General features: G+C 39.4%; 1 protein-coding gene across 6 annotated transcripts in view; it reads left to right on the forward strand.

Annotated features, from left to right (window-relative positions):
* SSBP2 (single stranded DNA binding protein 2) overlaps positions 1-25,987 on the forward strand; it is a 134,859-nt gene that overhangs the window by 90,956 nt on the left and 17,916 nt on the right. For 4 of the 6 annotated variants that reach the window (XR_014616933.1, XM_084225744.1, XM_084225746.1 and 1 more), the window contains 9 exons: positions 11,702-11,761; positions 13,436-13,502; positions 13,696-13,766; positions 15,818-15,909; positions 19,927-19,975; positions 20,937-20,972; positions 22,849-22,903; positions 24,430-24,500; positions 25,235-25,313. Coding sequence is in view for 5 of the 6 variants with exons in the window: in XM_084225744.1 (XP_084081870.1) it covers positions 11,702-11,761; positions 13,436-13,502; positions 13,696-13,766; positions 15,818-15,909; positions 19,927-19,975; positions 20,937-20,972; positions 22,849-22,903; positions 24,430-24,500; positions 25,235-25,313 (580 nt within the window). In the remaining variant the exon portion in view is untranslated. The remainder of the gene's footprint in view (positions 1-11,701; positions 11,762-13,435; positions 13,503-13,695; positions 13,767-15,817; positions 15,910-19,926; positions 19,976-20,936; positions 20,973-22,848; positions 22,904-24,429; positions 24,501-25,234; positions 25,314-25,987) is intronic. The other 2 variants (XM_084225745.1, XM_084225748.1) reach the window with 1 other exon arrangement.

Here is a 25,987-nt window from a genome sequence, read left to right on the forward strand (position 1 = left end):
GCCCAGTGCAGTGTTTGTGACCTGAGGCTGCACTGCTCCCAGGCTGGGCTTACATCTATCTCCTCCTCACCCAAACTCAGTTGTTTCCCTCCACACTGGCAAACTGAGGCTTGATTTGTAATACATGAATGAAAAGACACTTGGAAGTGAAGTGGAAAATATCTGGCTGCTGTCAGTCACAAAATTCTCGGGAGCTGGCAGAACTCATTAATTAATTTATTTCTGCTTTTAGTGCTTTGAGCAGCTGGTTAGGTAGGCTCTTTTGCACATAATTTTGCTCTTAATTTTTAGATTATGTCAATATTTAACTTTTTTTTTTTACTTCAGCCTCCCACTTCAGTTGTGATGTCAGAGGAATTAACTTTTTTTGTTATTGTCTATGATGACTACTAAGATGGGGAAGGGGCACAGATAGGACAAGTGTGTGAAGTACAGAGGAGAGAGTAACTATTTTAAAGGTTTTGCAGAAGGAGGATGTGGGAGTTTTGTTTTTAGAAGTGTGAATAGACTTCTAGCCACTCCAGATCTTTGAAAATGTAAGAAAGACAATCTGATAGAAAGTTGAGTGCGGGTAAAGTCTCATTGTATGCCAGTATCTGTCTTGAGTCTGACTTGAAGCCACAACATCATCCTGCTCTTTTTATGAGGCCTGAGAGTGAAAAGGAACATTTTCTAAGACATAATTAAATCTTGCTGTAGCTGTGTGCCTAAGAATGCTTAAGTTTAAAATCAGGTGTGGTGGTGGGTGCATTGATGTGTTTGGGAGCAGTCCCAGCAAGGGGAGCTAAGCCAAAATCCAGAGGGTTCCATCCTAGTGGGAGCCTGAAGCGTGTGAGGCTGTGAACGCAGACAGCTCTGCTGCTGCTGTGGGTGCTGTCAGGCATCACTTGGTGCTAGGCTCTGAAACCTTCATCAGAGCTCAGCCTCACCAAGGTCAGCTCGCCCCAGGACAAGGAAATGTGCTGGCTGACAGAGCCTGCATGTGTGAAACTTGAAAATGGAGGGGCATCATCTGCTGCTGTGAAAGGCAGGTGAAATCACAGGCAAGAAAGGGAAAGTCATGGTGAAAACCTCCTCCTTCCTTCATGGGTGCTGCTGTTCTGCTAGACCTTTACCTGGACAGGCTGTTTCTCCATCCTCCCCTGCAATTCCTGTGATCCCAGAGTAAAACAAACCACAGAGAGCAGGCTCATCTGTCTTGGTCTGCAAGCTGGCAACCATCATTCTATGGAGTTGAGACCTGCCCCTCACTCCTGAATATGACAGCAAACAATTTGTTGTCCAGAGTCAGTCCACATGGGCAGAGCAGGAGAGAGATGCTTGTGTCTATATTTAGTGCACTGAGACTTTGCTCCACAAAGGCCTCCTAACATTTTAATTCCTTTAGCCTGAAATGTATCGGGAAGGTCACCCTGGAATGATAAGGGTGCCTGTTGTTGCTTTCAGGAGTTGTTTGGGTTGGGCTGAGCTGAAGCTGCTGACAGCCAGCACCTGCCAGCTGTGCTTGCAGAACTCAGGGGTCACAGATGATTTAAAGTAATTTCTTCCCTCTTGCACTCATGTTTTGGGTGGGCACTGAGCACTCACAGGGGTGTAAGCATGGTGGGATCATTGCTGCTGCAGTGAGTTCTTTGCAGAGCAGGGGAATGTCACAGTCCAGGGGGGAAATGTGCTGGGAATGAAGAAACAACAACAGGAGTCAATTTTGGTTGGCACTGCTGACCTCTACCATGATTTTTGAGACATTTATTTTTTACATTAGAAGACATTAAAAGAAAAGGAATATATTTTATTTTTAAAAAATAATGCAGTCAGCTAGTGTAGCCCATGGAGGTTGAAAAATACAGGAAAATTCTTTCTCAGTCAGTGTGTGGTAAAACTCTGCTCTTTGTAAAACAAGGTTTTCTCATGCAGGTAGACCATTAGCACTGATGTTAATTAGCAACCTGTGGCACTTCATGCCTGGACTACAGAGGCAGAGATACTGCAGCCAGCAGCTGAATTTGGCTTACATCCCTCTGTAGTTGTACTTTAATACTTCAGTTTAGGTGAAGGGTGATGGTCACTGCAGTGCTGACTGTCCAGAAAAATGGCACAGTGGTGAGATTGTACTCCGCTATTGTCATCAAATAAATGAGGTTTTGAGGTTTTGTTTGTAGGATTTTTCATTTTCAATAGAAATTGTTTGCAGTGTCAAAACTGAAATTGGAAAAGTCAGTATTTATGTGGAGTTATCATGTGCCTCAGTTTCCTCCACTGATCTGCTTGTGTTTGAATGTAGCTTTAAGTTCATATCCATACTTTTCGTTTTCATCTTCTCTCAGTCTCAGCTGCAGTGGGACTCTGGAAATAACTCTTTGTGAAACAGATACTGAACCTGCTCTCGGTTCATTAGGAGTAACAATTGAATGTGTGGGGCACAAGAGTTCTGCCATGCAGGACTCTTAAACTCCAAATAGTTTAACCCAAACACCTGCTTTGGGCAACAGAAGTAATGAAACCATACTAGATTTCATAGAGGTGAGATGAATTTATTTCTACATGTTTGAAGTGCCCAAACAGCCCCAGCCTGAGTCTGGAAATACCTCAGACGTTTCCAGTTTTCCCATCTATAACATCCTGGACATGGAGGTAAAGTGTGAGGAAGGCACCTAGCTACTGTGATTAAAAAATAAAGTCATTTGGGACATTTTCTGAGTAATTCTTAGACCTTTTTAATCCACGTAATTTGTTAGTTTCTTCATATGGCCAGTCATTAATATCAGCATGACCTGCTCTTTCTCCCTGGTTCTGAAGCCCTCTCTGACCCTGACATAGCAACTGAGCAGCTGAAAGGCTGACTAAGATCACAATAAATAATTACCTTTGGGTCTAATGTTGGTGGATGTATATAATGTCAGCAGCCACATCTTTACACAAGGCTCTTACAAACTTATTTACAGTCAGTTAAATCTTCTTGTATCAAAGAGTTTCAGGTTGTGGAATTCAGAGACTTTCAGGTTCCCACATCCAGTCTTGCAGTGCAACTGCTGCTCTCTTCAGGTACTGAGGACCATTTCCATCCTGCTCTTCACTGATATTTTAAGGCAGTTAAACAATTTGAGAGATGCCACATTGGTGTTTTTGCAGACCATTTATTTGATCCTTGTGGACAATGCTGGTGTTAGTAAGCAAAAGAGCAGAGGCCAGATGGAAGTTTGGGAGTGTGTGTTCATTGAGGCGCTTGGAGTTTTTAAGCAGAATGTAAAGTATTGATTTCACAGGATTTTATTTGCCTTTTAGTTAAATTTCCAGTTTTAGCACTCCTAAATGCAGAGAGGCATGGAATGGTTTGGAAGGTACCTTAAAGCCACTGGTGTGCCCAGCTGTGGGCAGGGGACCTTAAAGCCACTGGTTCTCCGAGTCACTGACACCAGCACTGGCCAGAGTCTGACCCAGCCTGCTGCTTTTGCTCTGCAGCCAGGAGAAACCCTTGAATGTATGTTTAATTAAACCCCAGCTGTCCTCGGGTCTGGCTGTGTGAGGAGTGTGAGTGGCTTTAGAGGCACTCACCTGAGACCCTGCTGGGAGTTGTAGGGCAAGCAGGGTGTTCTACAGTTGACAGTTCATTTGTTTAATTTGGTAACTCTGTTAAAAGTCAAATTCTAACACTTGTCTCTACCTTTTCACACATAACTGAAGCGCCCTTTCTTTTAAACACATTACTTTTTTCAGCACATTTGTTAAAATGTCTTTTTTAAAGAGATTAAAGAGATCTTTTTTTTTTTTAATCTTCCAGTTCAATTTACCACTAAACATTAGTTCCGTGGTGCCTGTGTTTTCTAAAGGGCTTTTCAAGTGGTTGGCTTCGTTCACCAACTTCAGATCACCAGATAAACTTGGAATGGCATGGGAGAGAAGTGTCGACACCATGTTTGAAATACAAATGTTACATATTCCTCTTATATAAAGGGAAAAAAAATAAAAACCAGCCTGAACCCAGCCCTGCAAAGTAATGTGAGCCTGTCTTGCCATCTAGTGGCAGCTGCTCGTGCTCGTTTTACCTCAATCCATACTATTCTCAAGTATTATTTTTAGCCTTGTTTGCCATAGTGGAGCTGACCTAATGCTTCAGGAGAGCATTATTACAGTAAGGCACATGAGCAAAAAGGACTTTATTTACCTGCCTAGCATTACTATTTGAGATATAAATATATATTTCAAATAGTAAAGTTTGCCAGGAAAACAAATATAAACGTGTATATACACATAAAAAACATTTATATTGGTTATATATGAATGTATAACAAATATATATTTACCATATGTAAATAGACATAAATCAAAGTTTATTACGTAGTCAAGTGAGAATAAGCAAAGCCAGCAAATTAAAAAGTAGTAACATGCATCTCCTGCATTTTGCAACAGAAATGGTGAACTACTTACACATGAAAAGAAAATGGATTTGTAAGGCACAGTGTCAGGCTTTAAAATATCTCTGTAATGTACAATTTTAGTTCATTGCTAATATTGACCGTATTTACAGTAAAGTCATGGCATGACACATTTCTAAAAAATAGAGCTTGTATTCCAGACACAATAAATGCAGTGTTTGGTTACAGCAAGTAAAGGAAGGAAAATGTGGAGGGAGGAATCACTCAGCACCTCTTTAAAGCCATTTTGGAGTGAATTGTCCACTGGGGTTGTTATTTGTGCAGAGAATGAGGAATCCCTATTCCAGCTGTGGAATGTCACAGATGGAGTCAGAGGTTCTACTGTGGCTCAGCGTGGTCTGTGCAGAACCACCATCTGTATCTCTGTCAGACTAAAAATTTCTGGTTTCTTTTTGAGCCCCTTGGAACTCTTTCAGCTTTCCCCTTAATGCTCACACAGTCTCCTGGTTTCCCAGAGTTTTCCCATATTTTGTCTCCTCCCTTCCAGCAGCCACACCTCATTATCTGTCCCAGAATCCATCACCCACCTCCCAGTGCTGATCCTCCTCCTGTCTTCCCCATTTTTGCAGCACTACCTTCTCTGTAAAACTGAGGTGACTACAAACTGTAACAGAAGGGCAGAATTAGCTGGATTTGGCACAGGTTCACAGCCAGCCTCAATTCCAGCGCAGCAGGTGGGGCAATTGCAGGGGAAGGAGTGAGAAGTTAAAGATTCTGAGCAGGGCAGATACAGGGAAGTGCCAGAAGATTGAGAACCATCCTGGGTTGTGAAAACGTGGTGATGGAAGAATGAAACATCACCAGGGCTGCACGTGAAGCTAATGAGCAAAGAAAGAAGCTTTGGTAGCCTGGAGAAGCTTTGAAAATAAGATTTTTAAGGGTATCTTTTCCCCTCTGAGTTTATATAATTCCTTATTGTATTTATGGAATGTCCATGCACCCACCCCAGTGGAGCAGTCTGGGAATACTCAAATTAATACAATTTTAGGTCTGATTCTTTGTAGAATTAGCATATGTGCATTTTTGTCCTCAGCAGTATCACTCTGCATTGTAAAATATTCAATTTCTTAAAATTGGTTTGAGTTATTACACTATGTGAGAAGGTATTATCATCTAGAAAGATCTGTAAGTAATTTTTGGGTTTCTCCTGTTTAGGTTTCTTTCCCTAAATACCAGCAGTAAAGTCAACTGCTAAAAAGTAAAGTTATCCTGGATCTGCTGGCCTGAATAATCCCATCCTGCAATTGTGGCAATACTTTTACTGCCCATAACTATTGGAACAAATTAAAACTGCTGAGCTTGAGGAATTAATCAGCTGTTCCAAAATATCAGCTGTGTATCAAAATCAGGTTTATCAATCTGGGGAAAATGCTTTCAGTCATCTGTCTGGATGATGTCTAAGTTCTAAAAATGAAGGGACTTCTATTTTGAGGCCTTTTAGGGTGATCTTGGATGTTTTGGCTTGTCATGTTTGAAATACCCTGTTTTCCCTTCCATCTGCATTTGATAAAATAATATAAAAACTATTTACCCAATTTAAAATTCATATAAGTAATAATAATTCACATAAGTACTCTTACAACATTTGAATTTATTTTAAAAATTCCTTTAAATATCATGTGCAGAACTTAGCAACTTTCTCTCACAATTATGAACTCTTGAGCTTCAGATATTTCTGTTCTCCACAAAGTGACACAGATGTAATAACAGTGCAATTCCTGCAGATCATCTGAAAGCAGAACTGGCTTGCAGCACCTCAGACAAATGTTTTGCTGGGGACCAAACATTTTGGTTCTGCCTTTTCTTATTGGTTTTGTTTCTTTCTGGCTTTTAAGCATGGAATTGTTTTTTCATTTTTCCACACCAGACAAGGTGTGTGTTGCAGTGTCCTTCCACGTGGTGTTCCTGGACCAGGGATAAAACATGAAATTTATATTTAAAAGCTGATATTGCTGTAACTTGGAATTCTGGATGTGGAAGGAGCTCTTCAATGTAGGGGAAAAAAATTTGCTCTTAATCTGAATAAAATCACATCTCTTACTGTTGGTATTTATGAGTTGTCAGACTGCTCTTAGCAAACCATAAATACAGGAATTATTTTTTAGGGATCTTTTTTCTGAAGCACAGTAAAGAACTTGCTCGTGGAAATGGCTTTTGTCATCAGGAAAGGGTAGTTTAGAGAGAAATCCTCTCTCAATGCCGAGAATATCACGTTTTCATGTGAAATAACACAGATAAAATTAGCTGTTTTGGTTTGCACTGGCAGACTGCAGGATGTGCAGTGTACAACCCAAATTTCATCTCTGAAATATTTCTGAAAAAAAATCATATTGAGTTTAGTCCTGGTTAAAACTAAAATGTTTTAGGAGTGTCCTGAAACTTGAGTGGTTGTCACTGCTGAGGGAGATGCCACCAAAAAAATCACAGAGGAAACTAAAAAATAAAAATCAATGAAATGAAAAATGAATTGCAGGGTAACTTGCACAAATTAAATTCACACATATTCAATGGTTCCCAGTGGTCCTTCTAGGAGGGAAAACTCCCCTTGGTTTGGGAATGTGAAATGTAGGTGTAAAACACCTCTAGAGCATTTCCTAAAACACTGGAGTCTTAAAGAGATATATTAACATATTATTTACCCTTATAGGAAAATGAAATAAAAATGGCCACCAGTCTTATTTTTTATCATTTGGATACTAATACTAATAATCATAACAATAAGTGATGCCAAACCTGTTAGTCTGGAGTAGAGTTTAAACACAAAAAAGGTGAAGATGAATTGTATTTTACACAGATTGTGTGACTTGGCTACTGTTTTTTAAACAGAGAAGAGAACAAAGATTTTTGGATTCTTTCACTTGTGATAATTTAGAACTTCTAAATGGAGAGATGTAAAGTTTGGGTCATTTTCAGAATTACCAGAGGAAATGCCACTTTGTCTCTTGCAGCCTAAACTGTTTTCCATACTTGCACCTCAAGTAGCAGCACAATTAATTTAAGATCACTTGTAGTGTGTACAAATAAGGTCTGTGGTTCCATTTTCAGCTGCTAGGATAAGTGGTGTTTATGTTTGTGCTGTAGGTGGCTGAGTTGTAAAAATCAATTATTGCCATTTCTTCTCCACACCAAGTGTGAAGCTGTGTCTCACCATGTGATTTTTGATTTGTGGTCAATGTATTTACAGTCAATTAAGTCTCAATAGGAATTTAAATATTCGGGATTACTTCTCTGGGCTGTGGGTTATTGTAAATTTTACAAACTTCTGTGAGACAAAATGTGATTGATAAATGTAAAGGTATGAGGAAAAACAGGATAAAAATGTCAGTGCAAGAAACCTATTTCTGGAAGGAAGTAAATTACACTCCTAGCTTTTGGAAGGGAAGTAATATTAAAGAAATAATAGATTTATTGAAGTATGTCATGCTTAGTAGAATGCCACTCTCTGAATTCCTTATGTCATCACTATTAGGTGGAAGTGAAAACTGATCCACATAATATTTGAGTGTCTCCTGAACAACTAAAGAAGAGTAAGAAACATCCCAGCCTCTGTGCCTTCATGGCATCAGCTTCCTGCTGGATACTTCCTCTAAAATCACATTTTCTGGCACCAGAATGTGGGCAGTGAGGCCATTGTGCTTCAACATTGCTTTCTCAAACACTTTCCCATGGAGAAACTTATTTTCTGTTGTGTTGAGAAGCAAGAAAAATAGGATTTTAGAAGGTTTTGATGTTGCACAGCACACACACCTCTCAGACCTGCATTAAACACACAGGTTATGAGATACCCTTTGCTGTCCCTGTACACAGATGGATTATTCCTGAGCAGAGAGATAACAAAAAAGTGCTACAGCTTCTGGCACCATCATTCAAGTACCTGAACTTGCCTTTCTTTAAAGCACTTTTAGTAATTCAACACGAAATGGTGCTGTAAGAGCAGGAAGCTTATTAAAGTTAACATTTCACACCCTAATTTTTTTTGGTGTCATCTCTATTATTCTAGTATTCTAATACTTACCTCCTTGTAGGTTTTTGGGCTTTTTTTTTAAACCTTCACTGTAAGTTGGTAGATGCAAATATTCTGCAGTGACTGCACAAAAAGTTTTTTCTTTCTGGCTTCTTTTTCACCCAGTTTAGTAGAAGTTTCTTCTTCCTTGGCTCTCAGCTGCAGGATTGGCAGCCTTCAGGATACTCCTTGTGATGCCAATGTAGTGAATTTCATACCTGTGGGTAGGAATCACAATATATTGCTGCCAGCAGGTATTGGTGGCACCTCCATCTCAGCAGTGCCTTAGGTCCGGCTTGCTTGCCTGTTTCTTTGTTTATTCAATTTTGGGGAGTTTTTTGTTTGCTTATTTGGGTTTGGTTGGGGTTTGTTTTGAGTTTGGGGGTTTCCCCTTTTGTTTTTGTGGTTGCTTGTTTGTTTCTGTCTTGTTTTATAGTTTTAGTTTTGAGGGATTTTGCAGGAGGTTTGGTTTTGTTTGTGTAGGTTTGTTTTCTAATTGAGTTGAGTCTTTTATGTGTCCTTTGGTTTGATTTTTTTGGGTTTTTTTTTTTGTGTTGTTTGGTTGTTTGGGTTTTGATGTGGTTGCTTTTTGTTTGGTTGGGAGTTTTTATTTGGGTTTTTGGAGAGTTTGTTGTTTCTTTGGGAGAGTTTCTCTTTTGGGGGTTTTGTTTTGTTTGTTGTTATTGTTGTTTGTTTGTTTGCTTGCTTGCTTGCTTTAGAGTGTTTTCTTTTGCTTTTCCTAACACCTTGTGTCTGCCAGTTCTTGAACTCCATTGTAGAAGTTGATTTTAGTCCTTCTGTCTTCTCTCTACCCCACAGCTGAAATTGGCTGCTGCATTATTGAGTATTTTTGAAGCTTAACTCCTAGACAAATAAAGAGTCTGTCTTCCTGAAAATTCAGTGTGAGCATCCATTTAAGGTGCATTTTAAATGCTGAATTTTGAGTTACACAAGGCTGAGGCAATAGGCAGAAATGTCAAAGTCTTCAGCATGCAAATATTTTATTTTCACCTTCAGAAACAATGTCTGAGTGACCAGGTCAAGGTCTGTGGGCACTGCTTTAATTGAGTCCCAGTATTCTGAGCCCAGTAAGTTCAGGGGTGTTTGTGCTGCAGGAGAAGGGGAAGGAGAAGTTGCCAAGAGTCAAGAAGGATGCCTGCTGTAAGAAATGGAGGCCCAGAGTGGTTCCTCCCTAATGGACATTCCAGCAACTCCTAATAAAAAAAAAAAAAAAAAAACAAGACTAGGAAATTAAAGTAAAACTAACTCAGAGATTAATGCCAGGTGTTCTGGAAATGACAAGGGAAGTGGTGAATAAACACATGGCACAAAGTGTCTGCTGCGTGAGTTGGTGTCTTTCACAATCCAGTGCTCAGTTATGTGTGTGGGGACTTTAAAACCACTCCACTGTCATGAAAAACTGAGAGTATTTCATATATTTTCATTAAAATGTTGGACAGAATTTCGTTGTTGTCTTGAAACCTCTTGTTAGAACCTTTTTGTGGACAAATAGTATATGGAATACACAATACAATATATACAATATATTGGTAGTGGAGAGGGAGAAGTTCAGTCATTGACACAAAAATGAGAATATTTAAGTTTGTACTGGTAACATTTTTTTGGAAAGCCAAACCATAGGAACTGGCTGAAATATGCTTGTCACTGATTGCAGCTCCACCTGGGTGTGAGAATACATAAAAAGATGAATATTTACAGTATATAATACTTGTAGGCTTGGAAGGAGTAGGTTTTTTGTTAGTATTGCATATTAGTAGGCTGTTTCTTCTCTTTAGACATGGCTGGATTCAGAGACAATTCAGGTTTCCCCTCTTTTGTGCTGCAGCTCTAAATAAAGTTGAGTTTCATTTGCTGGAGGAGACAAGTCAAACCCAGGGTCCTCACTGGAGTGGCTGCACTCGGTTCAGCTCTGTGGAAATGGTTGTAATTCTAATTTCCTGACAGTTCTACTGTTTCACGAGGGCCTCGTCACATGCACAGCCCTTTCTCTTTCTTATCAGAGGTTCTCACCATCAGAGAATGCACAAAGGAGCCTCTCTCCTCTACAGCACATCATTTCAAGTATCTTTTTATTAATCTATTCACAATTGTTATTGAACTTTCTTCTCCAGTTTGTAAACCCTCTGTACTTTAAATTGCTTTCTAGCCCTACTTTGAGTGTGTGTTTATGTAGGTTACATTATTTCAGCTTTCATCTGATTCCAGGATGTGAAAGGTTTCATTAATTTATTGATGTAAGATCATAGGAAAAATTCCAGTAGTAATTATTGGTAAAATAATTGCACTTTCTCTGCTAGCTATTGCTAGTCTCAATCAGTCCTTTTTCCCCGTGCTCAGTCACAGCACTCTTTTATCTCTTCATTTTCTTCTGGAGCTGTAGGTACTCCTGCTTGCCAAAGCCATCCTCTTCATCTTCTGTTTAGTCAGATATTTGTGCATTTTCCTGTAGATTTGCCACTCATCTTTTTATATTTCTAGGCTATTGCCACATTTTGGGGTGGAATGAGCTGAGAAGTTAAATGTTTTTGCTGCCAGTACCACCCAACTATCTGGGGGCCTGTGCCTTGTCTGTGGGCTGTGAGGTAGCTCAGGGGTAGCCAAGAACCAGCAGAACCTCTCAAGGTGTGGATGGTGTGCCAGATTTGGGTATAAAGTGAGGGGTGAGAGAGGAGATCCAGTGTGTGAGCAGGGAGGCATGGCAGGAGTGCAGCACTGAGTTGACATGGTGACTAAAACCAGCAGAAATCTAAATATTTGCATCATGAACTGGGAATCTGTGCCCCCACAGGGTAAATTTTCTGTTGCTTTTCATTGTATTATGAAGAAGGGAATGAAAAGTATTTGTGAATTATTTTGATCTTCCTTACATCTGAACTTTCCTAGGAACACTTTTGTTTTCTCTTCCAAGGTTCCATCTTTCCCCCTTCTGCAGTGGAAAGTACAGATGTCTCATTTTGGTTTATTCTTCACTATTAATGCATTAATTTTTTTATATTCTGCGCTTAGAAGTGCTGAAACAAATTGTTAAATAATTTATCCTGATAGATGGGTTGGCTGAGAATCTCTGAATTTCTGTAATACTGCTAAACCTTGTGGAACAATGGCCAGAGCTCTCCATGGGAGTGTTCAGGCTGGATGGGTGTGAGCATGGCAGTGCCACAGGGTGGGATGGATGGATTTACAGGATGAGTGGGATTATATAATAATAATGTTATTATTATGCTGTTTCCTTCTCTCCCTGCAGCCTTTCATGTCCCCCCGGTACCCTGGAGGCCCAAGGCCACCTCTCAGAATACCCAACCAGGTAAGGCTGGTCCCTGCTGCTGTGCCCGGGGTGAGGGTTCTGTCCCTCTGGCACTCACTGCTGTGTCAAATGCTTCTCTCCTGCCCATCTCTGGGGGACATACAAATTATATGTATTCCACAGTAAATACGGGGATTATTGGTGAGACACAGGTCTCATGAAGTGCCCTGTGGCTCCCAAAGACAGTCTGGCAACTTTCTAAAAGCACTGAATTCCCAATTTTCTCTCATCTCCATCTAAGGATGTGCAATGCCAGCGAGACAAGGATGAGTAATGAGCTGCTGTTCGTCAGCAGGGACCTTTCCTGGCCCATCTGTGAGAAGAGCGTTCTGGAAGTAGAGAGCATTTGTGTTTTCAAGTTCTCCATAGTGCAGAAAGAGGAGGAGAAAGAGTTGTCAGCAGATGAAAAGTTAAAGACAAGCAGACAGAAAAACATCAGTGGAGCTCTGAGAGGAAAACTAGGTCATTTACAATACTGGGAAAGGTAGAAAGGATAAATGGAATGGGTAATTTGGTTCAACTTTGGTTTCCAGGACTGCCTTTTGATTGTCACACTATACCCCAGCCTCATTTCTGGCTATTTCTTATATTTGAGTAACACAGTTTCAACAAATTTGTCATTACTTTTGACATACTGTCACCAGAAGTTAGGAAATCTAAATTTCAGTGAGTTGGATGTATCAGGTGGCAAGACTTGCCCAGGTGTTGCTCTGCCTGGTGATATTTGGGATCAGGTAAAGCTACCTGTACCAGGGCTACTGTCTCACCAGGGTACTGGGGGACTTAATAAACCTTGATGAGGTTATCATCTGGGCAGTGCCATTAGCACTTAATATCTGATAACATTTTACTGCTGTACCTCAGTTCACTCCTGATTTTTGCACTTCCCAATACGATCTTAGCCAGGGTAGTATTAGCTCAGACAATCTGAGCTCCAGAGCCAAGGGTTTGGGTTTCACACCCTCTGTGCCTGAGCTCAGTGAATCCTGGCAGGTGGGATGTGGTGGCTGGAAGCACTGCCAGCCTGCAGGTTTGGTTTCAGAAGTGTTTTTCTCGGCACACTGTGGTATTTCAGAGTGGAAGGTAGTCACATAATCCCAGTGAACTGCAGCTCTTGCTGCACTCCCATTATGCTAAATTCATTAATTGCTGCTTTAGCAGCACTGTCATTACTCAAGGTATGGCATGGATGGGCAGGGTGTGGAAGCAATAAGCTGTTGTGGTGCAGTTTTAAGGGCCAAATTTTGATTAGGTGGTAGTTTGGTCCTGGAGTTGTGGAAAGGGTCCCTGCCCATGGCAGATGGGTTGGAAGGAGATGAGCTTTAAGGTCCCTTCCAACCCAAACCATTCTGACTTTCTGCTCACTCAGGATACATTTTTACTGAAAATGTGATGGTGCTTTGAAATGCTAAATAGCACCTCATGGATCAGCTACAAAGATCCATTCATAAAAGCATTTTTCCACCTGACCCAGCTGCAGGTAAAATCCTGTAAAAATGAGCTTTAAACCTAATTCAGTAAACCCAGAGGGCAGATTAATGTGGGAATTTAAAAGCACGTTAACACCTGACTCAGAGGAAACATCCAGGAATTAGGAATGAAATGTGTGTGCTGTGTCTTTAACATGAATTTCAAGGCATTCTGTGGTTTTATGCTGTGTTTTCCCTGCCTCAGGCCCTTGGAGGTGTCCCGGGGAGTCAGCCCCTCCTGCCCAGCGGGATGGACCCCACACGGCAGCAGGGTGAGTGTGGGACCTCTCCACAGTGCTGTCCTCACAGACTGGCACCTTTCTTCCTGCTGATCCTTAGGCTTTTCTGTTAATTAGAAAGAGATGACTCGTTAAAAGTAGCTGTAGAAGGTGATTGTGTCTTGCATGATTAAATCAGCTGTGTATTGCATGTAGAAATGTAATGTATTTTATATTTTGTTTGCAGGTCATCCAAACATGGGTGGGCCGATGCAGAGGATGACTCCTCCAAGGGGAATGGTGCCATTAGGACCACAGGTATGTTCTACAGAGGGGTTATCCTTAGTGACAGGCCTATACTTAGTCTATATTCTCTGTCTTTGCTTAGCTTGGAGATTCCCAGGACTTGTTTTCGTAATCGCTTTTTAAAACAAACCTCCTGTTTTACCAAAAAAAACTGTTCTAAGTTCCAACTGTACAGAATTGAGATTAAAAATCTGTCATTTTCATAAACATTTAGGATTAAAAGAAGAATCCCTTCACTTGCTTTCTTTAGAGAAGTGTGTGTTGTAATCAAAGACTGACATTGGCAAGGCAGATCGGGAGTGGAGTAGGTGTTTCCTCCTCCTCCTCCTCACTGATTATGCTGTTTAGGAGGAAAATACTAATACCCTCTAACTTGGCCAAAAATACCTCCAAATTCTGTAAACTTTTTCGTTCATCCACCGTTGATCTAAATTTTGGCACAGGCAGCAGAGAAAAGTGAGATGTCCAGGCTACCATTTGACCCATGTTCCCCTCGAGCATCTCTGTGGCTCTGTCCCAGAGGGACAAGGCAGGGGACAGACAGTCCTGGTGCAGCCCTGGAACAGAAATCAGAAATCCAGGAGTTTCCTCGGTGTTCTGTCAGCACTGCAGTCGGCAGCACGTGGGTGGTGGTGTTCCTCACTGGTGCTGCCAGTGTTTTGTTTCACAGTGTGCTTGTTGTGCCCACACTGTGCATTTTTGCTTCCCCATTTCAGAAAATGTCCCTGGTGGCTTCTTGTTTGAATAACAACTAAACTCTAAATTATTGAATAGCTTTGCCTTCCAAGCCTGTTCACAACTGTCTGTACAGTTTTGGGTCCTCTTGCTACAAACCAGTTGTGCAGTTCTTCACAATCTCTGCTGAGCGGCCAGCAAAACATATGTAAATGTAAAATAAAATATATTTGCAAAATATTTGCTATATTTTTTACGTGGCCCTGAAATGTATTTGCCATTTTTGGAGGTAGAAAGAGAAGCTCTGCTGTGCTGCCTTATAAGAGTGAGCTGATCCTTTATGCAGCACCATTAGTCACACAGCAGGCAAATCTCATGCCACTTTTTATGAGGATATTTTTTCCATTTTTGCTGTCATTTAACCAGTGTTTTTGCAAGCTTCTTCTTTCTTGTGCTCCACATCCTAACCTACACAAAATTTAAGTCCACAAAATTCAAGTTCACAAATGACTCCATAATTGGATCACCAAATACCTGGGCTCTGCAGAGAGCATCACTGCTCTGGAAGGACACCTGTATGGGTGGCAGTGCTGTTATTTAGGGCAAAGGAGTAAATCTATTTAGGATTAGCAGTAATTGCAGGTGGAAAATTGTCAGGTGAGACAGATTGTTCTGCTCCTATTCCATTGAATAAAAAGAGGTTTTATTTATATTGTTGTGTAAGTAGTGCAGTCAAACTTTGGTCATGGTATCAGGACTTAAACTCAGATTTATGGGCATTGGGAATTTAATTTGTTAGCATTGCAAGGACATTATTTATCATATTAAATACTCTTCATTTTGATTATCAAACACCTGGGGTAGTGGAAAGTGTCCCTGGCCAGGCCAGTGATGACACTAGGTGGGCTTTAAGGTCCCATCCTGGGATTCTGTGATTTATTAGAATTGAATCACAGAAAGAGAAATGTAATGGTACATTAGAAAAGTTATATCATATGGTTTAATTTTATTCAAACCTAATGAAATCTAGGTAGAAGTAATACCATTTAACATCTCATAATCTTAGTAGAGGATTCTGATTTTGAATTGCCTTGGTTTAGAAATTGAATTCATTAATAAAACCTGACCCTTACTAGCCATTCACTGGAGCTCAATATGTGTAAATAGTATAATTTCTCCTGAAACCATGCTAGCCATTCTTAGCCAATTTCTGTTGTTTGTGTTGTTTCTCCTCGGGGTTAAGGATCCTGATTTTTAGTCAACAGTCAGGGCATCCTGAAAGCATGAATGGCATGGCCTGTCCTGGCAGCAGTTGCACAGGGATGTCATTAACCTGCTGTCCTTTCTTTCCCCCTCCTCTTTGGTTTTGTTTTTTTGTTTTGTGGTAGTCTGACCCTTGGTTGTCGTTGCAGAACTATGGAGGTGCCATGAGACCCCCTCTGAACGCTTTAGGTGGCCCGGGGATGCCTGGGATGAACATGTAAGCACAACACAAATCTACTGTACCTAGAAAATGCCATTATTGCATTGCAGAAGGAGCAGTTGGGACAGACAAGGCAAGGAGAATGTGCTTTGATGACCAATAATTGCCATTTTAAGAAGTGAACCCGCAGTCTTACAGGAGCCTTTGGCTGTCCTAACAAGTCTGTACAAATACTCAGGTTTTTTTCACAGATCAAGCTTCGAATAATGGGAATATTTTGTCAATATAATGACTGATATATCCTTGTATGCATTTTTTAAAATGACATTATTTATATTTCTACTTACTACATATCTTGTGAGGAATGTTTTTTCTCTACAAAATAAATCAGTTCTTAATTGTAGCAAAATAGCCTTTGTCTAGAACTATCTAGAAGAAAGACTCAATTGCTTTGAAAGGGTTCCTCCACTGCTGTTCTTATACCCTTAAATACCTTTATTTCCAGTCCAAACAGATAGAGGAGCTCTACAAATACGATTGTATTTCTCTCACTGTTTGTGTGTATTTCTGGGTCTAGAAAATCACCTAGTAGAAATGGATATAATCTGAGTTCAGATTTATTCTAAATGTGAATGTAGCCACAGCAGGGTGTTGCACCTTGCATCCCCAAAGACAGGCCCCCGTTTAAACATGTAGAAGTACTTCAGATGTAACATTAAGAAAGCAGCAAAGATTTCTATATGCTTTCTTATTATATCATGGATACCCATTTTTACTCTACTTTTTATAGGAAACATAAATAAGAAATGATAATTTCAATTTCGAGTAAAAAGTTACCACTGAAAAAGTCAAAGAGGTACAGAAATAGATCATGTAATTTTTAAAAATCCACCGTATCTCTAGTGGGTTTGGATTTCCAGACATACATTGAAATCTTGAAGCAAATAAATTAAAATCTGACATTGTGTGTTGCTCTATCATATACATGACATATGGGGATTTATGACAATTTCAGGAGCCTTCCTGAGGGTAGGCATTTATGGTTTTCAATTAAATTGTTGTGGAAAAATATTTAGATGTTTGAAATTCAGTGTGATTCAAGTATAGGCACTGTAGAGGTTTTCGTCAGCAGAAGACTGTATTAAAAAAAGGAAATTAACTTTCCAGAAGTAACTTGAGGGATAGATATGATATTTTGAAACTATTTATTCACATAAATGGGAGTTTCCCCTGGAAAAATAAGAAAAGAGTTTTCTGTATGACAAAAAGATTTCCTGGCATACCAGAAAGAGAGAAGATGGATTGAAGCACTCATACTGTGCTCTTTATAAACACATTTTATCAAAGGGTTGCTCTGAGTTGGGGTTCTTTGAATTGTATGTTCAGGACATGAGGGTGTTTCTGTAAATTTACTGCTGTCTCTGAAATTGTGGTGAGGCCTCAGACTCAGGGCTGGCCTGGGGGCAGTGGCAGAGGATGGACCCAAATGTGCTCCCCTCACCCTTCATCCCTGTGGGTCAGCTGGGGAAATCACATCTCACCTGGACATAAGGATGTCCCTTCCTACCTGAGTGTTTTCCTGACATGACAATTTCCCACTGATCTGTTCTTAATTTTCTTGGGTTTTTGCCAGTGTCAAGTGCAAAAATGTGTGCTCCACAGAAACAGCTGCCGTTCCAAATCCAGCTTTTCCTCCTTGGAATGCGAGGGGAAGCTGCTTTGGTTAGGAGCAGACTATCTGCCAGAGAAAATGTTACAATTTTTCTGGGTGAGAAAGTGTTGTTTGTGGTCAGAAAGGGCAGCCTGGGGCTCATAAGGCAGCGTTTCAGCCCCTGCAATCCCCAACTGCAGCGCTGCTGGGTTACTCCTGGCTTTGTCATCCACACCACCAGCAGATTTCTGTTGGACACAGCTGATGCCCAACCCAGTTCTTCCACAGAATAACTTCATTTTAGGCTGTAAATTTTCAGTTGGAACTTGGCACAGCCATGTTTAGGAAGATTTCATGTCTCTGCCAGTTTTTGGAAGAAAAAGGCAGATTTCAGGGAGCCTCAGTGTTATATTTCACTGGTGATTTTTTACACCGTGTGTGACCTGCAGTGGTGTCTCAAGCACTAAGAATATCTCAGTCATGCCTCAGATTTAAAAAAAAAAAAGAAAAGAAAAAGGTGTGATTTTGTCTTTTAACTTCAATTCACAAACTTAAGTATAGATGTTTCATTTCCTGATGGAATATATTTGCCTCTTGGGAAACTGGAATTTCAGACTTTTATTTTTTCAAGTCAGATTTGACACTTACAGGATAAACTCTAAAAAAATTACAGGAGGAGCTTTGTGAAGTATTTTGGAATTGGTGCTTGTATGGTTGGTTATGTTTTATGACCTTGTTGGTGCTTCCAAAATAAACATTTAGTAAAAGACAAAAGACCTGCTTGCATGGAAGTAAAAAAAAAAAAGGCAACCTGGGGGTTTTTATGTGTGTTTTATAAGCATTTGGCTCCACAAAATCCATGCAGCTTTCCAGCAGAATCTGCTGCAGTGATTTCTAAGTCTGTACTAAAAGCTGTCCAATAAATCTGAAAATTCCAACAGCTTTTTAGATGAAAGGTGAGTTCCCATGTCTCAGTGTCATTTCTGAGTTTCCATATTCCTGTGGCTTAACCCAGTTTTGTCTCTGAGTCAGTACATGTCACAGAAATGAGTGCAAAGGTTTGGGGTGAAAACAGACTTTTAAGTGTTATTACAAATATTCGTGATTTTTCTGAAAGAGAGGATCCAATAAACCAATGAAAAATAAGAAAAAGTACAGCAAGACCAAAAAAAAAAAAAAGGCAATATTTCACTATGCGATCATCAGCAGAGGAGAAATTGCTGAATATTTGACCTGAGGAGCATTTTCTCTCTCAGTCTTTCTTTGAAAGGTACAGAAAAGACCATACCAACATTCTTGATTTCTAGCACTCCAACAATAAAGGCAGTGGGAATAAATAAATTTTCTGTTTTGGTCTCTTTTTTTTTTGAGATTGTTCCTTTATAGTTTCATCTACAATGTAATAAAAAAATAAGATTCAATATTAAATCCCGCAGGCAATGTATGCACTTAATAGCTTTTATTTCTGCAATACTTAGAAAACTCAGAACTCATTAATGAAGGGTGATTCTTTCTGTCTGTTTCAGTCTCTCTCCCATGTCTGGCAAGCTGCAGTGGTTAATGTTGCTTTTCTACAGCTAATGAGGCCAAAAGGCCATTGAAAATATGAAAGTTTTGTCATCTGCTGTGCCTCTCTGTTGTCAGGGCCTTCAAAAAGTGATTCAGTCTTGTTTGTAAATAAGCAGGAAGTCTTGGTACTCCCAGAAATAATTTTGGATTTGAGACATTGTGACTGTGAGCCTGGAGATTTTACCTCTAGCGTGTCTGAGTCCCATCTGCATTGTTAAGAGATGAAGCCTCACCCCCAAAATATTTTTCTGGTTTTAGCTGAGGGTGAGAAATAACAGCAAAGGTTGTGAGAAAAACCCTCTGAGGGTTTTCTGGGTGTAATACATGAAATTTATATCATGGCTGTTGTTATCATCGTGGTCACCATCATCGTCATCATCATCATCACCATACAGGAATCATAGCATACCTATTTTGTATGGCTTGTTCTTTTATAAATTAGGTGGTCCCAAAACATTTAATAGCTAATTGCACAAGTTTCACTAATGAAACCTGACTATACTGCAGTATTCTAGATCCACAGTAAATGAATGCATCCTTAGTACTTCAGGCATGTGCTTAATCATGTGAGCAAGATTACTGGTTTTATGACTGAACATTTATTTATTTTATGACCTGAATTTATTTTCTGAGTAGTAAATAAATTAATCAACTCACCAAATGACTGAATAGCAGTGCAACAATAAAAATTCTGCTCTTGCATTTTAACTTAGCGTAGGTATGGTTTGTAAACACACTTTAGCTTGAAAAAAGCCATTTCCTTCCTCTGGAAACAGGTTATTCAGATTTTTTTCCTCAGAGCTGGTCAGAGGATGAGGGTGGTTCTGTGTCTCATCATTCTTCTTCTGTTTCAGGGGTCCTGGGGGTGGTAGACCTTGGCCAAACCCAACCAATGCCAATTCTGTAAGTAAATCTTACAAATATATTTGACATCTTTTGTATTTAGGGAAGTATCTTTGTGCCAGGCCCAGCCCTGCTGTAACATAAAGGTTGTCCTGGGATCCTTCATGAACAGCAGTGTTCATTTTCATTCAGGGGTGATATCTCAGTTTAAAAGGGTCAGGTTTTGGCACTTGTAGATGGATAAGGCGGGTCTGGCTTGCCCTGCTAAACAGTTCTGCCTAGTTTTCTCACTTTTGGCTTTTTTATTCTATTAGTGAAATTCTTCCATTTTCTTTTGCATGTACTCGATTAAAATTGATACTTTTTACCTGATAGTTGAAGTCTTTCCAGTCCCTGAAATCAATTGGCAAGTTCAATAATAGATTTATTTGTAACAGTAATTTGGCTGACAAGTTGTCTGTAGAGAAATTTGTGTCTGTCAATAAGTTGCTGCTCCCACAACAGCACTGGCTTGTGTTCCTTTGAAGAGAATAACAGCTAAGGCAGTAACAGAGAAGGAAACCAGATTATTCACAGGATTTCTCCAGGACACTGTCCTTAAACAACATAAATAAAAAATGGAAATAAATACCAGTATCTTCTAAGGTGAAAAATGTGGTAGCTTCTTTTCTTTTCATGGCCAAGATTGTATTCAAAATTAGGTTTCTCTAAGAACATAAAAATTCAGTTCATGCGTGGCTGACTCTGAAGTCCTGCTGAATGAAATGCAAGTATGTGCTGCCTGAGTCCATACACCTTATGAACTACATTGCCTTAGTAATCTTATACCTTAATACTTTAATACTTTATTGTTTTTTCACTCAATATTTTGAAATTGCCGAAAAGAGGTGTTTATTTTGACAGCAGAGGCAGTTCCCATGCCCTTAGTTACTGTAATTGAATCAGCTCTCACCTGCAGCTGCAGGAGCCCATCCCAGTGCACAGGCACCCAAAATCACTATTCTTTCTATTGATGTTACAGATACCTTATTCCTCAGCCTCTCCTGGGAACTACGTGGTGAGTGCCTTTGTGTGTGTTTGTTGGACATCACATCTCATTTGGGCAGAGGAACAGCAGCCCAGATGTTGAGGGAAGCCCCTGTGTGCTGCCTGGGGGCTGAACATCTGGCCTGCACCGAGGTTTCCCAGCCCCCTCTGGTGCAGATGTGGGTGCTCACCCCCAGAATCGTTGTCAGCCTGCTCCAAATTGCCCTCAGAGCTGCTTCACTTCAGAGAAAACACTTCTGTACCTCGTACCCTGTATTGTCTACAATAATGAAGGACAAAAAGCCCCTTGGCTTTCTCAGGAAAACCATGTTGTGTGAGAGTGTCTGAACTTCTGCAGGAAAAAGGTGTTAATGTGTAGAGCTGAATTTTGTCTCTGTCACTGGAGATTAACTTTGTTTATTATTTTAGACTCTCTCTTGTTGTTGCTGTTGCACTCAGGTTATCTGTATGGCTGAGGAGCTCTTCTAAGGCAGATTGTTTATTCTGTTTTTATCACACCCACATGGCTGGTGTCACAGGGTGAGGAGGGAGAATTATATAATTAAAAGCAATTTATTTTGTCATTTATTTAGAAAATTAGATGGGAGAAAAGCTATGATTCTTGCAAGTGTCTGTAACTTTAGGCCTCATTTTGTCACAACTTAGTGGAAACAGTCAACATTTGCTGTGTCCAAATCAGTTCTTTCAATGCAGAACTTCACAGAGCTCTGTCTGTTTGGAGGAGGTTTTGTGGGTTTGCCACATTCTATTGTTGAAGAATTTAAAGACATTTTGGGAATATTTGATTTCATAGAGAGCAAGTGTTTGGGGATGAGGGATGGGCTGGAGGGCTCCTAAAAAAAGGTTTTTAGTGAAAAGATTTGTAATCTGAAATTATTCACTTTAAGAACTTAATAAGATTAATCTATATATAATATATTTATATATACTGATATAAAAACTTATATACTAATATAGAAGTATATATAATATGTGTAAATATACAAATATATACTTTGTATACATTAATAATACTATATTATCAGAGTGAAAATAATTGATACCAAGAAATTCTCTAAGAGAGGAAAAAACAATGAAAGTAAAAGCAAATTTAAAGTGAGATGAAAAAGTTAATGAGGACAAGTAACTTTTCTCATAAATGGTCAGTTAGTTGTTCCTACATCTTTTTATCTGATGTTTAAAAACATGCAGAGAGAGCCCTTAAAAAAAATCAATTGAGCTTAGAACACAAGTATACAGCTGAAAAGTATATGAAGAACCTGTGATGCCTAGGGAGTCATATGGGTTTGGATAAAATGTGGATATAAATCTATGGATAAAAGTTTATAGGTAAAAAATATATGGAGAGGTATCCTGTAAGCAGACAGAAAACCCAGACCCTTGTAATCACTGCCACTGAAAAGATATCCCTGTCTGAACAGAGTATCTGCTGCTTTAAATTATAACAAAAGAGGTGAAGTACAGTAATATCCATATGGCCATGAACATAATAATTATTCCTAGCAGTGTATGTATGTTTTGTTAGAGAAAGTCAATATTTATTGACTTTAATTGATGTAGGCGGTTTTTCCAAAGTGGAAGTTGGTAGTTTTTCATGTGACCTGAAGGGGTTCAGCAAACAGAGGAAGCAAGATGTTACGTTTCTGGTCTTAGTAAGTGATAAGGGTGATTAGAATAAAATTCCTAGAGAACTCTCAAAGAGCCCTAAAACTCTTGTTTAACAGCCAGAGCATTTTGTGTTTCTTAGTCTTGATCAGATTTGTGACATGGAAATAACCAATACTTTAAAAAATATATGTTCCTTGATGTGGGGTTTTTTGTGTGTCTGTTTTAAATTTTTTCTAACCTTTTAATTCATGCTGACTGACAGTTTTTACTCTCCCCAGGGTCCTCCAGGAGGTGGAGGGCCACCAGGAACACCCATCATGCCTAGTCCTGCAGGTACTGAAATATACTTGGAAAAAGAGATTTTAGGAAGGACACTTTTTTTTTTTTAAATAAAGAATCAGATAACAAAATTCTGGGTCTATATTTTCTGCATCAGGCTTTTTCCCCTACTTGCTAACCTCTCCAGCACAGGAGGGTAGGGAATTTTCCAAACTGTCCATAAAAACTTACTGCATCAGTATACAACTTAATTGAATACAATTCTAGAGATTTAAATATATAAAAATAAAAATCAAAACCAAAACAAATAAAAGCCCTCCAAAAAATGAACAAACAAAAAAGCCAAGCTAAGGTAAAAGATATTTTGAAGTTCTGTTTTCCAAAGCATGAAAGCACTTTTAGAAATTGGCTACCTGTGAGTTTTGCCAAGGTATTTACTCACCTCTGAGACCAGCAGCTCAAAGATTCCACAGCCCAGCCATCCCTGTGTTCTGATGTGAGCCAGGACAGCAGACAGCTTTTCTCCCAGAACTTGGGACAGTCAGGGATGTGTGTTGCACAAGCTTCTGGTGGATAAAGAACTTTTTGCCTGCCTCACTGAATATTAAAAATAACTTATTAGGCTGATTTTACTTCAGGCTAAAAACCTTTCTGTTTCCCCTTTTCCTCAGACAGCATCTTTGAATGTTCTAGTGATATGTAGTGCTCTGTATATAATGGAATTATTAGCTTGGATTAATGCTTAGAAAATCATCTTGGAAATATTGATTAGTAGACAAAATCCTTGATTTATCTTCCTGCTATACATATAATATCATTGGATGTGGAATGGGCTTGTGGAGGGTCTGGGTGCAGAATGCTGAGCTCTTCTTACTCTCTGTGCAGATACTGATTTTCCAGAGATGCCAATATCTTTTTTTAAATCACACTGTCCCCTTAGGGATATATACAGACTTTTGCCAGGTCATTGTCCTTTCATCTTTTCTCATTTTGGGGTTTTTTTGCAAGCATTGCACCAAGCTGTACCATGAAGATAGATCAGCTAAAGCCTCCCTCAGGAGTGAGGGATCTTTGCACAGGGTTCCACTGAAGACTTGGATATATTCAAATTCATATGGACTTGACAGGGATGAGAGTAAAAACTGTAACTCTCAGTCTGTGTAAGGAGAAGCTTTTTATCATTTATTACAGATGGAAGACAAAGTACAGGAAGTATTGATAAGAAACAAACTCCTGTTCTATGAATAATATTGAAGATGAGTGAAGAAATTTAGAACTCCAGGAAACAGGATTTTAGGAATTTAATAGTTACAGATTCTTGGTGATTTATAAACCTTTTAACAGCCATGCATAAAGCTAGAGCCCAGAAGTAGTCACTTGGGGACCATGGCAATTATTTCTTTTCATAGCCCTGTTGTGTGGCAGCAGTGGATAGAAAGAGAATAAAATCTGCCATTATATTGCCACTGTGTATAGCATTGAGGCACAGTAATAATATGAACAAAATGACAGGAAATGTATGAGGTGAGTAATTTTATTGAAAAGTGTATTTTAGCACTTAAAATAATCTCTTATTACAGATTCAACCAACTCTGGAGACAACATGTACACTTTAATGAACGCTGTGCCACCTGGGCCCAACAGACCTAATGTAAATATGAATTTTCTTACATCTTTCTTTGAGTAGTGCAGCCTTTTGTTTATCCAAACACCGTGTTTCCAGCAGCTGTCATTATTGCTAAGCTTTCCTTTTTTATGGGTGCCTCTTCAGTTATGGGCCTTTGGGAAAAAAAACCTGCCAGTAGAACTTAAAAATAAATATATGTAGATATGCTAAGTCATTATGCAGTAAATTGCAGATTGTTTGGCTATTATGGTAGCATCTTTTAAATGTGTGAAGAGCTAAATTTAAGGTTAATTATGTACTTGGATAAAAACTGCTCAAGTTGTGAAGGTGATGAGGAGCTTTCCAACTTAGGATAGGTCAGGTGGGGTTTGAAAGCTGTTAATTAATCACTGATGGATTTAAGGGAGTTATAAAAGTTCCCTATAACTCCAGTGGGGATAGGGCTGAGTTTCCAGCAGCAGTCTGAAAAGTCATACAAAAACAACACTGAAGTAAATAATAAATTATTACTCTGTTGGATTCCGGCCTACAGAAATGACAGTCTCCAAAAATCATGAAATTGACCCCAAAAAATGCTGGTTTCCAGTCTTCACAAGACAGCTTCTCTTAAAGGTCTGAATGGGACTTGAGAGTCTCTTCACATTCAGAGCTGAGGATTTGTCCTTACTTTTTTTCCCCCTTCTCTTGAGGAACATTTTGTCTTTATTAGGTTGTGTAATAAATACTTGTGCAGTTTTTAATGCCTGCTCCTTTTGTAGTTTCCACTGGGGCCAGGCTCAGATGGACCCATGAGCGGACTGGGTGGAATGGACTCACACCATATGAACGGATCATTAGGTAACAGTAACAGTAAATACTGAGTGTGGTGAATTCCCAGGGCCAGGGCTGCTCTCTGTGGCTAATTCTTGGAGTTCTGTGGAAGACAGTTTGTTAAAATGTATGGAAAAAATACATCAGTGAGATGGAGGGAATGATTTGAAGAGGCTGTGGCAATGAAAAAAAAAGTCATTGAAGCTCAGTGAGCAGACTTGTTGTGAACAATAACAATTCAGCATAAACCTCTATCTATCTCCTAAAGAGAATTACCTTTTTGTTTTAGGAAACATGTCCCTGAAATTTTAGATTACTTTATATAGGGACACTTTTACAGCCTTTTTTTACCTATTATAATCCTAAAATGGATAGTTGGTTTAACTACCAATGATGTGCATTGCATTCAAGTCAGTGAAAATCTCTGTGAGAGGCAGTCACACCTTTTTCTATCTCTTTCTGCCGGTTGAGAATTTTTTCTTCTCAGCTAAAATAAAAAATTAAATTGCAACAGTTATGAGAGGATTTTACATGTACCTAGCAATAGTTTATCCTTTTGGGCCATAACAGAATAACTCCTGATAACATCTATGTATCTGGAGTTTTTGGAGAGAGAAATCATATTCCTTCTCAGCCCTAGTTTGCCTGACTGTATGAAGGAGCTGTTTCAGTCTTCTCCCACAGCTCCATTTGTGATGGCT

Source organism: Fringilla coelebs, assembly GCF_963513975.1.
Source record: "Fringilla coelebs genome assembly, chromosome: Z".
NCBI lineage: Eukaryota > Metazoa > Chordata > Aves > Passeriformes > Fringillidae > Fringilla > Fringilla coelebs.